General features: G+C 45.4%; 1 protein-coding gene across 1 annotated transcript; it reads right to left on the bottom strand.

Moving 5' to 3' along the window:
• Positions 1-1,908: 1,908 nt before the first annotated feature.
• Positions 1,909-15,804, bottom strand: LOC149874119 (phospholipase A2-like). The gene is made up of 4 exons (XM_090031586.1): positions 15,533-15,804; positions 14,750-14,915; positions 6,506-6,612; positions 1,909-2,332 (listed from the first exon to the last, which is right to left on the bottom strand). The coding sequence occupies exons 1-4, from the start codon at positions 15,570-15,572 to the stop codon at positions 2,178-2,180; spliced, it is 468 nt and encodes a 155-aa protein (XP_089887712.1). The 5' UTR covers positions 15,573-15,804; the 3' UTR covers positions 1,909-2,177.
• Between the last annotated feature and the right edge of the window lie 166 nt (positions 15,805-15,970).

Raw genomic sequence — 15,970 nt, 5'->3', positions numbered from 1 at the left:
GTGCATGCTGCGCAGCTCAGAGGGAACACTGCTACAGGTGTAAAGCAGGTGAGGCTTGAAACATGGCAATATGCTTTGGTGAGTCCAGCATTCTGTGTAGCCATTGGGAAAAGCCAAAAACAGTTACTATCCCTGCAGTAGAAAATGGCAAATGTGACTCTCCTCTCACCTCTGAGATTCTCCACCCTGTGGAAGAGGAAGATGCAGAAGAGATTATTGGCCACTACTTTCAAAGACAAAAGCCTTATAAATGATAATTTCTTGGAGTGGACAGGACTTCTTCCAGAAGTAAACTGAAGTTTCCACTTCCATGAGAGGCAGGAGGTCCCTTCTCCCTCTCAGCAGTAACAGTTAAGACAGAGCAGATACAGATTCACTTCCCATCTCCAGGAAAGAAATGCATGTTGTACTTCCAGACTGACCCATTTTGACAGATGATATATCATCCCATGGGGAAGGAATTAAAACCAATAATTCAGGGCTCCCATCTATTTCCAAAGGGCATGTGTAGACGAAAACAAGGGGCATGTGTGCACAACACTTTAAAGCTGGTTAAATGCTCTTGCACCACTTTAATGGTGCTGGCATTTGTGCGTAGTGTGCAATTAATTCCAGCCACTGGAATTAGCACATTTGGCACATTTGGCAGCATGGGCAACTGGTGCCACCTTAGTCAGGGGGAACACGTGCCCTCCCAGGGACCAGTCAGCAACTGGGGGAGAGGAGGGGCCATGGCCAATCGCAACAACCAGGAAGTGGCTATGGATCTCCCGAAAGTGGGCACAGTGCTTCATCTGCACTCCCACTCCCCAGCTGGCACTTGCAGGAGGGGCACCCCTGTGCACCCCCTATGCGCTGTCACTGTTTGGCGGTGTAATGTGCCTTAAATGACTTTGGGGCAGAGCAAACTAAAACACCTCTGAGGAGTTTTAGTTTGCTGCCCTACAGCTGTGGAGCAAAGTACTGTTCTCTGTGCGGCTCAGGGCCTGTGCAGGCAGCCTGTACAGGCAGTCTTTCAGCAGCTCGGGAAGGCAGGCTCCACAAAAAGGAGAAAAAAAAGCGGCAAGCCTGATCTTTTTTTTTCATAGATTTCATAGACATTAGGGCTGGAAGGGACCTCGGGAGATCATCGAGTCCAGCCCCCTGCCCAAAGGGCAGGAAGTCAGCTGGGGTCATAGGATCCCAGCAAGATAAGCATCCAATTTACTCTTGAAGGTGTTCAATGTAGGTGCTTGAACCACCTCCGATTCCAGGCTATTCCAGACCCTGGGGGCTTGGACAGTAAAGAAATTCTTCCTTATGTCCAGCCTGAAACGGTCTTGCAGGAGTTTGTGACCGTTTGACCTCGTCATCCCTTGGGGCGCTCTGGTGAACAGACGTTCCCCCAGATCCTGGTGGTCACCCCTGATAAACTTATAGGTGGCTACCAGATCACCCCTGAGCCTGCGCTTTTCCAGGCTAAAGAGTCCCATGGCTCTCAGCCTGTCATCGTAAGATCTGTTTTCCTGACCTCTGATCATGCGCGTGGCTCTCCTCTGGACTCTCTCAAGCTTCTCCACATCCTTTTTGAATTGTGGAGCCCAAAACTGGACGCAGTACTCCAGCTGCGGCCTCACCAAGGCCGAGTACAAGGGGAGAATGACGTCCCGGGATTTGCTCGAGAAGCATCTATGGATGCACGCCAGCATTTTGGTCGCTTTACTAGCCGCAGCATCGCATTGCTTTGGAGCTTGCCTGTCTGCATAAGCTGCACGGGGACCCAGTCCTTCCCTCTGTGGCTGTGATGCCCCCTGGGACTGCCTGAGCCAGATGCCTGTGGGTGGGTGTAAAAGAAAAAGCGAGCCAGGGATTATTGTTAAAGCTTCATATTTATAAACTGCAATTTGGAATCTTCTGTTGAATGGGGATATGCCTCAGTGTAGAAGACTTCAATTTTTGGCAAGCAAATGGTAGAAAGCAGAACTGTGATTGTGTCCTTAATTTGAAATGCTGAGAGGATGTATAACCAAACCTGTTTCCCAACAAACCTCCTCACCACCCCAATCCACTCCCATGCTGACAGGAATTCCTTCACATCATCAGTTTTGACAAAAGATGAACAATTTTAATGACAGTGTCTCCAAAGTCAAAGAATTAGGAGGGGGGAAGAAATTCCTAAGATGAGTCATATTCTCCTTTCATATAGGAGTAAAATGACATGTGGGATGGTTTTGTCCACATAAAAAATCTGGCCAGAAGATCAAGTTTGGGTTATAGGAGGCTGCACCCCAACAGCTGGCTGCTTCCTGGTCACATTGGCACACCATTTTTTCACACCTGTCTGTCAGCTTATCTGGAAAAAGAAAAAGAAAATGGAGGGCAACTGGTTAAAATTGTGCTGAGACCATCAGAAAGTCATACCTAGCTGACAACGGGCTGCATTCAGAAACCGGTAGGGAATGATCATTGAATGGGCTAGGGAGAGGCAAATAACGGATTTTTGTCTCAGTGACCAAATCAAATATTCATTATATTTGACCTGTAATGTTTTGCTTAGTTTTTGGGTTACTTCACCCTTTTATTTTATGCTTTTCAAAAAGGAATCCCTTTTCCTCCCCCCAAAAAGTCATTATTTTAAAGCAGAAAGCTGATATGTTTTCTTTTGAACACACTGAAATAAAATCTTTCTGTTTTTTTCAAAATTTTAACACCCACATTTTTACTGTTACAGTTTGCCATTTTTAATCAGTAAATTAAACAATCTACTATAAACAATCTAACCGTTCAAAGCCATCGTTAATGCTGACTGCCTCGGCTTTTCAAAAAAATCCCCCAAAGCACCCAAATTATGAAAATTTGCACCATAGTCTTCTTTTTTAACTAGAATTTTACTTACCCAGAAGCTACCTAGATTATACTTCGCTTCTATTCTGAAAAGTGACTCAGTGAAAATCATGTCACAAGTTCCATTTTCACTGTCTCTCAATGATTTCAGTATCACATGCACGCCGTTTATAAGTAAAAGGTGTTTTCTTTCCCCCCAGCCTTGCAAATTCAAGTTGTCATGTGAGGATCACGTTGGGTTCTATCCTCTCACACTGTATAGCTTTTAATAAAAAGTCTGCAAGCAAAATGAGACTTTCTATGATTCCTGTTGATGTGTTTGCACATTGGAATTTCAACAGTTTTGCCGGTGGTATCCAAGGATAAGTGAAATGTGCCAATCTCTTCCAGAGCTTTGCAAGGTGCAGAATAAAACCCAGTGAAGAATTAGAATCAGATCTTATTCCACTTATTGGACATTTATGTGGACTTAGGCACTTAAATGTCCTGTTTTTCCAATGACCACTGAATACTGGATATTTTTTTCCTTTGACTTCAATGGGCTTTGAATTAGACCCACAAGAAGCACACCCGGGGGGGGTCATAAGATGCTATTTTATGTAATAAAGGTATTGGAATTGTGCGTTGAGTGGTGAAATATTAAATATTGCCTTGTTGCGGACTCTTTGCACAGGGCTGAGTTCCACTCATATAAACAGCAAAAAAGGGATATTGAAATTAGGTGATTTTTTTTCTTTAGTCACCTTTTCTGCTTTTGTCTCTGCCTTGCTTCCTCCTTGCCTCCACTCCTTGTGTTGTCTCAATACCATACCCAGTGCCATGAGTCTAATATAATTAAAACCATTTGGTTTGGCATTTATTCCAAGAACTGAATTGTTTTTCTGTTGGGCCTCACAACTTGAAGTATTTCATACATGCTCAAATATTTCCTGAGAACCATTCTCACATGCAAATAGGCAGGAGACAAAAAGAAATGTACATTGCGATGCACTTGAACTAAAAAAAACACAGCATCACCATTTTTAATTCAGCAAACAGAACTGTGATATAGTAGCAAAAGGCAAAGAAAATAAGTTCCCCAGTAAAAGGAGGTTCTGTTTAATTCCTCAGAAAATATTCATGTTTATATTGTGGTTACCAACAAGCAATGCATTTATTCATAGCCTAAATACCATCAACAGTTCTGCTTTTAGCTTTCTTTTATATGTTTCCTCTAAGTCTTCTTTGCATTCCCTGAAATTAAATCTTTTCCCTGATTTGAACTAGGTCAGACATTATGGGTGCAGACAGAAATGCAGCTCCCAGCTGTAACTCAGAACGATTTTTCAAAGCATTCTGAATTACACCACCACTCCAGACCAAACAGAAGTTCACTGTTGGTTCAAGGAGGGAGGGGAATTTAGCTACCAAATGGGAGCCTGCAGCCAGCTTCCCATAGTACCTCGGGAGGGGCTCCAATATACCCACCCCATCCTCCCGGGGGGGCTGAAAACCCCCCAAACTGAACTTTTGCTCCCTTTCCCCCCCTCCCATTCGGAAAACAGCTGCAGGCTGGGAGCTGGTAGACACAAGTTACAACAGATGCTACATTTTTAAACGTCTTTATCTGATACTGCATGCAATGAAGGATCATATTTTCACCCAATAGGCCGTTTTTGAAGCTATCTGCAGCCATGCACTTGTGTTTGGTCACACCTATAAACTGTTTTCTATGGCCATATTGAATGAAAAGTGTCACTTCTCTCTGTACCCCTTATCTCCCAGCAAAGCCTGTTGGGCTCTAGCTTGGGATGGGGCATTTACCTCTAGAAGAGGAAAGACATCATTTCAATCCCTGCTCCTCCTTGGGGGAGGAGTAGCATAAAGAGGCAAGGAAATTCTAAACTGCCACCTTGTTCTGCATTGCAGAACTGCTGGTGTGGGCCATCAGGGACTTGGCCTAGCTTCAAGAGTTAGCCTAAATCTGTTTCATCCCTGTCTGCTGGCTCGACTGTAACAGCCACACAGTGAGTACGTCTTCACTTGTCTACCTTCCAAAGCAGTGCCAGAAGAGTCATGTCAGCTACAGGGCATAAAAAGGCAAACCCTCCAGTTGACACAATGCAATGAGTAATGCATGTAACAGCAAGTGGAAGTGGGAGCAGTCTGCGGAGCTGTGATGACTGTTAATTTGGACTACAACTCCCAGAAACCCTCAGGGCTGGGGGCCAGGGGGAAAATGAAGAGTAAGCCTTAGGCTGGAAGAGGGAGAAGAAAGAAGAGCCTGCACGTGAAACCTCGCCAGTCTTGCATGAGGAGTGTACAGTGGAGCTGGGGATCCCATTGGCTTGGCTAGCCAGGATTATGGACTGGAAGAGCTGAACTCAGACTTGGGGGCAGCTGCAGGCTGCTGCTTGAGTGCGCAGGGCTAAAGGCTTGTTTGGGGACACCTGCAGGGGTGTATGGGGGAAATTAAAGTACTGAGTATACATTAATACAGTTGTTAAAGTTCCTTTATCTTTTACCTATTCCCTCCCTTTGGCCCATTGGTTTGTGACCCCAACCCCTATGATTTTCCCTACAAAAGTGGAAACTCCCCCTTGTTTCTTGCACCAGGTTCTGGGGCTGTAAGGCTGGCACAAAAGATTTTCTAGCAAAATTTCCCTTCCATTATGGGTACAGCTCTGTCAGCAGAAGGTGGCTTCTGCTGTCAGAGTTGCTACTATTCAAGGGAGCAGTGTAGCCCTGACAGCAGTAAAACACTGCCACAGAGATGAATCCATTGCCAAGGGGCCTGGCAGCCCCTATAGGAAAAACAGAGCCTCACAAGTTCCTTTATTGGACTTGCTGGCTATGCTGCCATACCACACTACTAATATTTGTTCGCTGCACATCACCACAGCTTAGGGCTTGCCTACATCAGAAAGCTGCTGCCACTATAGCTAAGCAGGATAACTAGGTAAGCAGAGCCCCCTTGTAGATACACAGCAACAGCAAGTTTCTTCTATTAGCTTAATTCAGTCACTTTCCTGAGTGACCACAACAAAGCTGGTGGAAGCCTTTTTTGATAGCGTCACAGCATCCAAACAGCTTTTTTGTCAGCACAGCTACACTGGCTAGGAGATGGGGCAAGATGAATTTAAAAAGTAGCTGCTAGGGCTGTGCGAAATTTCACTGGGTATTTTGTTTCAAAGCTGTTTTGATGCATTTGGAGCTCAAAACAGCAAAATCGAAACAAAAAACCTTCAAAAGCTTTGAAGAGAAACAAGGGCACTCAAAACATTTTGAAGTTTCAAAACTTTTTGAGTTTTGAAGCCGGGCTTACTTGGCTTCAGCGCCAGTCCCAGCTGGCAGTAGCAGTCTCCTGTCTTGTGACAGGCAGATTGGGGGCCGGCCTGCACCCCTGTGGGGGCTGTGCTGGACTCCTCCCGGGGGGGTGGGCCCTGGTCTGCCTGCACCCCTGGAACAGTGCTTTTGAAAGGAAACAAAACTTGAAACGAAACACTGTCCCACTGAAATGTCGAAACAGAAGTCAAAGCGAAACGGTGCTGTTTCACACAGCCCTAGTAGCTGCCTGATCTAGTTTGATACCTTGACCAATGATGTTAAGCCCAACGCACATGAAGCATGCATGCTAGTCTGTCCTCCTTAGGACAAAGGACTAACCCGTGTTGACACACAATAAAAGCAGTCACTTCCTTACCGCACACCACCGTGTTGCCTTCACAGATCCATTCATATCTCTGCATCTTGGGGTCGCAGCCTTCCTGCTCTGCCTTGTCATAACAGCAGTCATGCTTGTGGCAACACCTTTCAGCAACAAAGAAACCGAGTTATGTCTGTCAGGCTGTGGCTGTTTGCTTTTCTCAAGTATTTCACAGCATACCTCAGGAGTTCAGTGTTCTGAAGGAACTAATCATGTCTCCAATTGTCTAATGTCACCCTGCTCTGACTGGAAATTCTCTATTGTTCAGGCAAGTGCTCTGTCAATGCAGCAAAAGCCAGCAAAGCTGTAGAACTTACTGTAGAAATTAATGAGAAAAAAGAATAGATTAGACTTTGCTGCCCTTCCTTACATACACTTAGATCAGTGGTTCTCAACCTTTTTTGGACTCAAAGCACCCCTCATTGGACTCAAGATACACCTCCATAACTTGTAAACCGAGCAGCACCCAATTTCAAGTCCCTGACAGTCCATACTAGCAATTCTGCGATACACACTAAGGGTGTGTCCAGACAAATGTGGATGTTTGGACTTGTCCCCGGGGAATGCCTGTGCCATGCACACTTCGGCATGTGGCAAATCACCCTGGGGGTGGTAGGGAAGGCTGGGCCAGCAATGGGCTGGCTCCATCAGCCTTACCTGGGAGCCTCCCGGGGCTGCAGCAGTGGTGATTCTGCTGCATGGAGCCAGGCCAGCAGCCTGAGTGCAGCTTCATGTGGCCTGGCTCTGCTTTGGAGCAGTGCACACTGCCTGTGCATGCACTGCTCCTGGTTTTTTTTTCATGTTTTTTTTTTTTTTACCCCTGGATATCTAAAAAGGGGGAGCAGCACACGCATGGGCTGTGCTCCCTTGTAGCATGGAGAACATCTAAATGTGCAATATATGACTCTACAAATGTACTTGCAGTGCCACATACCATGCGGCCACGCTTGTCTGGACATGGCCTAAGGCGGCAACTTAGAATTGTCCTACCTCTTATGCTGCCTGCCCCTCCCCCAAATGGAGTAGTGATTGAAATGAACCCACTTTCAAAAACTAATTTATAGATCACAGTGCTTATGTCCTTGCACAGGGGCACAGCAGTGGGGATTGGGGATCAGCCAGGCAAAACAAAACCCAAGCCTATGCTTATCTGCTTATTTTATCTGCTTATCTCCTAATGTCTCACTTATCTCATCACACATCCCTGAACCCTTCAAAAGATCTGGCAGTACCCCAGGGTGCTCTAGCACCCTGGTTGAGAATCACTGACTTAGATACAAGCTTATCAACTGCTTGGAGCAGGCAAAGACTTGACCCTGGTCCTGATTTATTTGTGCTGTAAAGCTGTTTATCACCAGCCCTAGGGAATGTTCAAGGAGTTTCCCCAGCTTGTGCACAGCCAGAAGCATGGCTCTATGGTAGACAACCTTGCGCTTGTGTTATCGCCAGGAGAGAGGTCTGGCCAGAGCTCTATTTACTCCAGGAGTTCTCAACAGTCCACAGTCCCTAGGGAGCCATAAGCATAGCTTAGAGAAACCTCAGAGTTGCTTTAATTATAACAATAGCCAGGTAGGCCCTCAGTCAAGTCCAGGACACTACAAAGAGCAAAGGTGATGCCCTTAAAGACACCCTTCCTTCTCAATACATATTCCTATGCTCAGCCCAGAGTGCATAACTGAAAATAAGCTCGTGTGCTGCAAGATACTAACAAAGAACATAGCTTCTTTGGCTATTAAGATCCAGAGCAATGGCTTGAAGCTGAGGAAATATAGGTCTAGCTGAGGCAGGAGGGGAAATGTATCAACAAAGAGTGTGCTTAGTAAAATGCACTTGTTAGGGAGGTCCCTGCTGAGGTCCCTGGTGCCAGGGAGTAAAGAAACCCAGTGTCTGAAATGATCTCTGCAGCAAGCATTCCTGGAGGGATTTCTGGCCCTGGACTGGAGGCAAAAATGATTCCTGGGTGTAAATTTTTTTTGTACAGTAATGAAGAGGATCCCTATCATCTCTAGGGAGCCAGGTCCAAGTCTGCTTACCACAACACTGTCCATGGAGCCAGCCCCATTCCCATGTTCTGCAGGCGACCCTGTTCATAACTTCCTCTCACCTGTGTCTGGGGAGACTTTCCCTGGCCCATCACCCTGGCCAAGGTTGTTGCGCTCATTTGCAAGCAACTCAGCTCACCAGTCTGCAATTTCTAGCTTTGCTCACTCTCAGGCCACGTCCACACATACAGGCATGTGTGGTTTGTAGTGCCACAAACCACATGCATTGCATGTTAAACCATTCATGGCACTGCTAATTCACCACCAGGCAAAATTTGCTACCAGGATTTCCTGGTAGCAAAAAACAAAACAAAAACCACACACAAAAAAACCAACCAGACCAAAAAACCCCAGAAGAAAATGTGGAACAAAGCACACCAAAATAGCATGCATCAAGACAAACACGGAGCTCTGTGCTGAGGCACACTGGGCCCCAAGACAGGGGAGCAAGTAGCCCTGAGCTGGCTGCTCCCCTGTCTCCACATGCCACAGCATGCCTGCTCCTCCATCTCCATGTGCCACTCCCTGGTTAGCTGGGGTGCAGAGTGCATCCTTGCTGGGGTTGCCTGGCGGCTAGCCCTACACTTAGGCACCCTGTGCTCCAGCCAGCACCCCCCACAGCACATGGAACCCAGTTGGAGCAGCACACTGGGAACTGGTGGCAGTGAGTACCCCTGGGTGAGGCACCCTCCACATCCACCTTTATGGCACCCTCACCCATTAAGAAGTGGGCCTGGGTACATGCCCCATATGCCCACCCCACATGAAGCTACTGGAATAAATTATGCAGGGACTCTAGCCTTTGCTGACAAAAAAGAGTTAATTCTCACTCTAATAAGGGATATATATTCTCTTAACTCAGTAAGATGCTACATGACTTGCCACACTAGCTCAGGACTTTGGGAATTCAACTGTATGTGCTCACCACACTACAGTACAAACTGTCACAGGTTATTTTAAGTGAATTTGTTGTTTTTTCACAGGGCTCTGTGGTCAGTCTTAGATTGAAACATTTCAGAAGAGAGATTTCATGCAGAATGTCTGCATGTTTTAATAAGGGCCTGTGCAGCCAGAGGAGGGAGGACACTGTGGCATGTTTCCTCACGCACACGGGTTCCTGCGAGTGCCTCAAACCTGCCCTGTATTCCCTACACTGCTTCTCCATAGGTTGTTGGGTCACGTTCAAGGCCATGGTCCTCATTTTCAAGGCCCAGGGTGTTTAAAAATCAAAACCAAGACTGGCAATTTCATCTCACAGATTTGTCTGCAAAATAAATGCCAGGTTTCATCTCAGGCTTGCAAAGATGAAATCAACTGCAATTACAATGATGCTATTCACTGCCTTCAGAATTCTAGCAATGATATTTTAAGCGGTAAATGGCCAAACCTCCCTAGGACATTAGATTGCAATCTTCCACATTAAAAACCTAATACAGCATTCAGACCTAGGTTCTGTGTTCCCACCGAAGAATGCAGCTACTGTTAATGGCTAAATGTAGGTGCTCACAGGGTCCAAGATGTGAGAGTCAGAGGAAGAAAGTTCTGCCAGGTTTATAGTGGCAGTGATGAATTGTGGGGTGATAATTTCTTGTTTCCTTCCCAGTTTTGTTTCTGAACTTTCAAAAGTAAAGAGCAGAGGGAGTAAATATCAACAGCAGTGTGAGAGGTGGGGCAAAGGCCAGTGGTCAAGTAGGTAGAGTTGAAGGGATCAGAGTAGTGTTTAACCTTTGGGGAGGAGAAAGACCAGTGCATGGTGGAGGGCCTGAGTGATGAGAAGCAGGCAGGCAAATAGAAGGGAAGCAAAGAATCAGGGTTCAAGAGAAATGGAGCATGGAGCCAGAAGGAAAAGGAAGAACAGGGCAGAATAAGAGGAGTGAGGATGAGTAGTGGGGAGGTGGAGAAAAAGGAAGTAGGCTGAGACAGAGAAACCACCAGAGAGTGACAAGAAGGGGCTAAAGAGAAGCATCCACTGCATGAGGGAAACAGTTGCCCCTAAGTTGACTGTAAAATCAGAGGGTTGCATCTGTTGAGGAAAGCTAAGGCCTTTGGAGGCTGGCTCTCTTCTTGGCTCTCTTCTGTCCCAGGCCCACAGTTGCAAGATGCCCCTTGTGAAGTGGATAAACACCCAAGGCCTGTATCTAACAACTGCAGCCAGCCACTTCTGCTCAGGAAATACTCTTCTTTTCCACACTTGAGTCTGGATTGGGCTTATAACAACCTGTTACTCCTTCATTATACCAAAGGCCACAGCACCAGCCAGTAGGATCAGAGCACAGCTAAGCACTAGTCAGAAATACTGAAATAATTAAAAGCTTCACTTCACCGGTGAACTGCTTGTTCAGTGAGTATTGCACGAGAAGACCTGCACTGATGAACATCGGCAGCACTTACTGGGTAGCAAAGACCAGATAGTTCCAAAAGGGCACTGCACAGACATTACTGGTGGTAATTCTTTACCTCCTGTTTGCCACATTACCAGTACAGTAACCATTGCCCATCCTTTTGAGGTTTTAACCACACATCAAGAACGGAAAATCTCACCCTCCTTGCGTTGACAGCAAGTGTTTGCAGAAGGTGGGTGACTCATTCACAGAGAGCCCAGCCCTCAGGGTGGTGAGAACCTTGGGGAATGAACTAAGTTTCCTCAACACCCACTGACCTGAATGGTTATTCTGGGCATTCAGCACCTCACAGGATCAGGCCCTTAGTTAGGCATGTCTGCTCAGGACTTTTGCATGTTCTTCGGATTTAAACAGTACTTAAAGCTTGCTGGAAATTCATAAAATGTCTAGCAGAGTGGAGTAAGGGAAGCAAGTGAATTGATCTCATATAAAGGTGATGCTGGTTTAACTAAAGGAACAGAGGCTGCCTATACACATGCTCAAGGGTGCAGGGGGGAACATTTTAATTAGAGTCATTCCCAGAGAGCCACTCTAATTAAAACACCTCACTGTCACATGTATTAAGTCCCCGCATGTTAAAAAATGGCCATAGGACACTTTATCTAAACCTCATTCAATTAGGTTTAGATAAAGCACCCCTGCAGCAATTTTTAAATGTGTCAGAGTTTATACCCGTGACAGTGAGGTCATGCTGGAGCATTATAATTAGAATGCAGAGCAGATTTGATTAATTGAGTCTGCTCTGACACGTTCTAATTAGAATGTGAACCAGTATGTATATAGGGAGCCAGAGAGAATGAAAGAAAAGGGAAATTTTAATTACCAGAATAACACAGCAGTGCTGTTGCTTGTAAACAACATTTGCAAACAAGTTACCTAGAAAGAGTCCTCTTTTTTTGTATAATCAAAAGTGTCTACATCTCCCATATTTAGCTCTGTCTAGACAGACTGCCTGACTTAAGGAAAAGGAAATTACACCTTCTCCAATGGTGTTGAGGGCAAAAGTTGAAATGTCAGGAGTACGAGTCATTTTAAACATTCACTGCTCAAGGTAAGTATACCCCTTTTTACCTTCAATGGAAAATACTGCAATTAGCATGTACGTTATAACTAGTGATGGCACACGTTCCTTTTTACAAAGGTATATTCAGGAAGGGACACCCAGAAGATTCCTCTAACAGGGGTGTCAAGCATAGGGACTGTGGGTCAGATCCAGCCTGCAGAGCCGCTGTATCTGGCCCCCTGAGCAACTGGCAGTTTACCGGAAGTTGTAGGGCAGGGCCTGTTCCAGAATTTGGGGACATGGCCCAATGGACGTGGCCCTGGGCAGCAGGAAGGGAACAAGGTCTGATACAGCCCTGGTCACCTGATGGCTAGTTGACCCATTGCCACTGCCGCCAACATGGCTAGCAGTTGCTTGGCCCACATGCTTGCTCTACCTCCTTTGCTGCTGGCCCTGCCGCATGCCCTGGACCAGAGCCAAAGTAGCTGCAGCCTCCACATGCACCAGATCAAAGCCACCCCATGGTCTAGGCTAAATCCGGGCCAGCAAGGAACCTATGGTCTGGATCCAGCCTGGGGCATGCAGTGAGTGTGACACCCTGGCTCTAACAAACATGAGACAGAAACTTGTAAGGCCCAATCTGGTGGAATTATGCAAATTTACACCAGATAAAAATCATTCTGTTTCTGCAACAAAGCAGATCAGTGAGGGGTCACGAATACCTGTAATTCAAGGGTCAAGGTTACATTTTTAAAAGTGGCAACTCATATTATGTGTTTCCAGTTATTAGGCATCCAGATTGTGTCACTAGTATGAAATCCTGGTCCTATTATGAAAGGGAATCTCAAAAGTCCATTGATTTATGAATAGCCCAGGTTTTACTCTTAAAGTCAGATCCTTTTCTGTAGATTAGGTACCTAAATGTGATCATTTTCTATCCTGCTTGAATCCTAGAAAAATCATCAATGCAAGAGATGGGTGTATCCTCTTCCGCATTGCTTTTTGCGATTTAGTTGTAAGGCTCAGAGGATGGTGTATTACAAAAGTAAACATGTTAATGTTCTTTCAGGGACTCAAGCAGGGTGCAACAGGATCACATTTAGGTACATAGGTCCAGTTAAACAACTAAAAAGTGGAATGAGATTTGGATCTTGATTTTCATTGCATCAGTATCTCCCAGAGTCAGTTGAATTTGTAGATGTCCAACCCCTCAGCAAGTTGGGCCTTCAGTATCTTGAATAACCCTCCTTCCCCCCCCAGCTTCCAAAATATATGCACCTAAAATCAGTGGAGTCACACTTCATATTAAGGTTCTATTTTTAAAGGGTAAAGAGATGATTGACAGATATTCTAAACATGTTACTCCAATATGTGTTATAGATGGTAATAAGCAGATGACTAGAAGCATCAAGAATCCTGTTGACCTACTAGCCTATATAACAATCCATAACCATGGACTTACTGGCACAGCTAGTAGTCAAGCTATTATATAAAAGGAATCTTTAAAAAAGGAGATTAATAAGGGCAACATTGGAGGCAAGTTGTGGGTAACTAGATCAATTCAACTCTTTCATGGAAATGTTGCCCTTTACATCAGCAGAGAAACTGGCGTCTACTGACTGCAACATCTCTTCCTTACTTGTTTTCAGTCTGCACTCTGTTGGATGTTACAGAAATATGAAGTGTCTGCAACAGTTGGATATTTTGAAAAAGTGCCGTAAGTCCCTTTGCAAACAAACTCTCACTTGCTTTCAGTCCTGAAGAAAGGTGAAATTAAGGGCAAATGCCCCCTTGCTTATTGATCTTAGATAAATGGAACGTCAAGGTTTAGAGAAGGACTGTGCTGTGGGTGCAGAGACTCACTGCACTGCACAGGTGAAGGATTGGAGCTCACGGCACTCAAAAGGACTGAAGTCCATCAAACAAAAGGAATTGAATATACACCTCTCTGTGTGCCAGAGATAGAAAGGAATAGTTGAGCAACATCACTGTATATTGCTTCTTGCTTTTGGACATAAATAGCTCAATAACTTCTTAACAAGAACAGAAGTCAGAAAAGAGAAAACATTACCCCAGCACAATGCTCTGTTCCACTGACAGAATCTCCTTGTTGAAGGTGAACTGACATAGAGAAAAGCAAAGGTTTTCAATCACCCCTGAACCAACGTGGGATTCTTTCTTAAGAGAGAAAAGAAAAGGTGTTTCCATTCACCAGACCTTTCCAGATTGCAACTATGTTTTGCTCCCACAGCTTCACTCCTTCCTCCCTACCCAGAGGAGTTCTGGTCCCCAGATAACTCTGTCAGTGCAGATCAATACCCAAACCCTCATTTTTTCATTGGCAGTTTTCCTGTGAGACAGGTTTCAATTGTGTCTCTCTGACTGCGTCTACACAAGACACTGACTGCACAGTTATTACTGCGCACCCATTTAGTATTTGCATACACAAGTACTAAATGACTGTGCAGTAACCGGAGTTACTGCGCACTGGTGTCCCCGAATGGCTTTTTGGTGATGCTGACTGCAGTAGCTCATTACTACTGCACAGTAGTGTTGCATTATGCTTCATGCCATGTGACACTACTGTGTAGTAGTAACGAGCTACTGCGCAGTCTGCGTCCTGTGTAAATGTGGGCTTATGGCTTACATGGATAACACAGGCCACATCTACAGAACTAATTTCCTCTGTTTGCTATGGGCAATATAGGAGCAGGAGGGTTATGTGTGTCCCTGAAGGAATACTTAAGGGAGACTGCAGACTTACACTTGGGTGTATACCTGATGTTCTTCTTACCAGTCTGTTTTGTCTTTAGGCCAGCCTTGTCCTCCGAGACCACAGTAGCATCCATAGCCTATGTATGCCAATGATGAGCGTCCTGTGCCACACGTTATGGTGCCAGACAATTCAATGAGTCCTCTCCTATGTAAGGAACGGGATTTTGCAAAAGCATCTTTCCATACTACAAAGACAAGATGTGATATCACACCAGGTTTGAATAAGCTTTTCACTATTATTTTTTTATGCTAATGACTTTCTTTAAAATTCTGTGGCAGATTTTGGGCTTCATTTCAACTTTCGATCAGGGGAAGGGAAGTGCCACACCAACATCTCAATGATTCATTGTTCCTAATTTCAGTACCAGAGTAGCTACGAGGCACACAGGTTGCAAGGTTGTGCTTTTATCAGCAATGGAGCATCTATGGCAATATAGTCACAGCTTAGATACCCCCGCATTACACTGTCTCATTTCCAGGCTTTCAGGTAACTAGCAACTGTTAAAAAGGAGGCAGTCCTGTTACTGTGTGTTACACAGGCTTCTGATTGTTACTTTTTCAGGAATGTGCATTTGATCCCAGAGGAATGTCCTGAGAAACAGTCTCCCACACATTCCTTGTGTGTGCAGGTCTTATGGTAAAAGCACACAGCCTCTCTCCTATTAGAAAGCAGAGGAAAGCTGGCCTGAGGGAAGTCCCACAGACAATGCTAATGAAGCACATCTTGCCCAAGTAACAAGAGAAGCTGCCTACACTGAGGAGGGATACAGAGAGTTCCCAGAGGTGCACCATCTGTACTCACCTGCCTGAAGCAACAGCAGCACAAAAAGCTTGGGCTCCATCAAGAAGTCAGGAGGTCAGCTTTCCTTTCACTCTGTCTATCACCGCCAGCCTGAGCTGCCCTCAGCTGCACTGCCAAGTGAGCCAAGGCGTGGGTGCGTCTCACAGTCTTCTTGCCCTTAGAATTATATATTAAAGTGAAACACCCCCTCCTGAGCTCTTCCAGGGTCCTGAGTCTGATGCCTAAATAAAAACTTGGTCCTTCCCCCTCTCTCTTTGCCAGCAGAGCAGTGTGCCTCTATTTGCATATCTTTATTCCTTTTGGGAGGGGTGCCTGGTGAGGAATTAGAGTGCCACGGTCTCTTGGAAAGGTTTAGACATTTAGTCATTAAGCCTGGGTTCCTCCTCTAAGCTGTTCTGCTTACAGACCTGGTTAATCTCTAAACTGCATCGTGGGGAG

The sequence above is a fragment of the Crocodylus siamensis genome, chromosome 1, assembly GCF_052110815.1.
Source record: "Crocodylus siamensis isolate JL-2025a chromosome 1, ASM5211081v1, whole genome shotgun sequence".
Classification (NCBI taxonomy): domain Eukaryota; kingdom Metazoa; phylum Chordata; order Crocodylia; family Crocodylidae; genus Crocodylus; species Crocodylus siamensis.
This window is presented reverse-complemented; position numbering and strand designations above follow the sequence as displayed.

What these genes read in the sequence shown, in the direction of transcription:
- LOC149874119 (XM_090031586.1), bottom strand. Translation starts at nt 15,572, where the DNA reads ATGGAGCCCAAGCTTTTTGTGCTGCTGTTGCTTCAGGCAG. An exon ending in CCTAAAGACAAAACAGACTG is followed by an intron (nt 6,613 to 14,749) that starts GTAAGAAGAACA and finishes TGTTGCTGAAAG; the next exon opens with GTGTTGCCACAAGCATGACT. An exon ending in AGGCAACACGGTGGTGTGCG is followed by an intron (nt 2,333 to 6,505) that starts GTAAGGAAGTGA and finishes TTCTTTTTCCAG; the next exon opens with ATAAGCTGACAGACAGGTGT.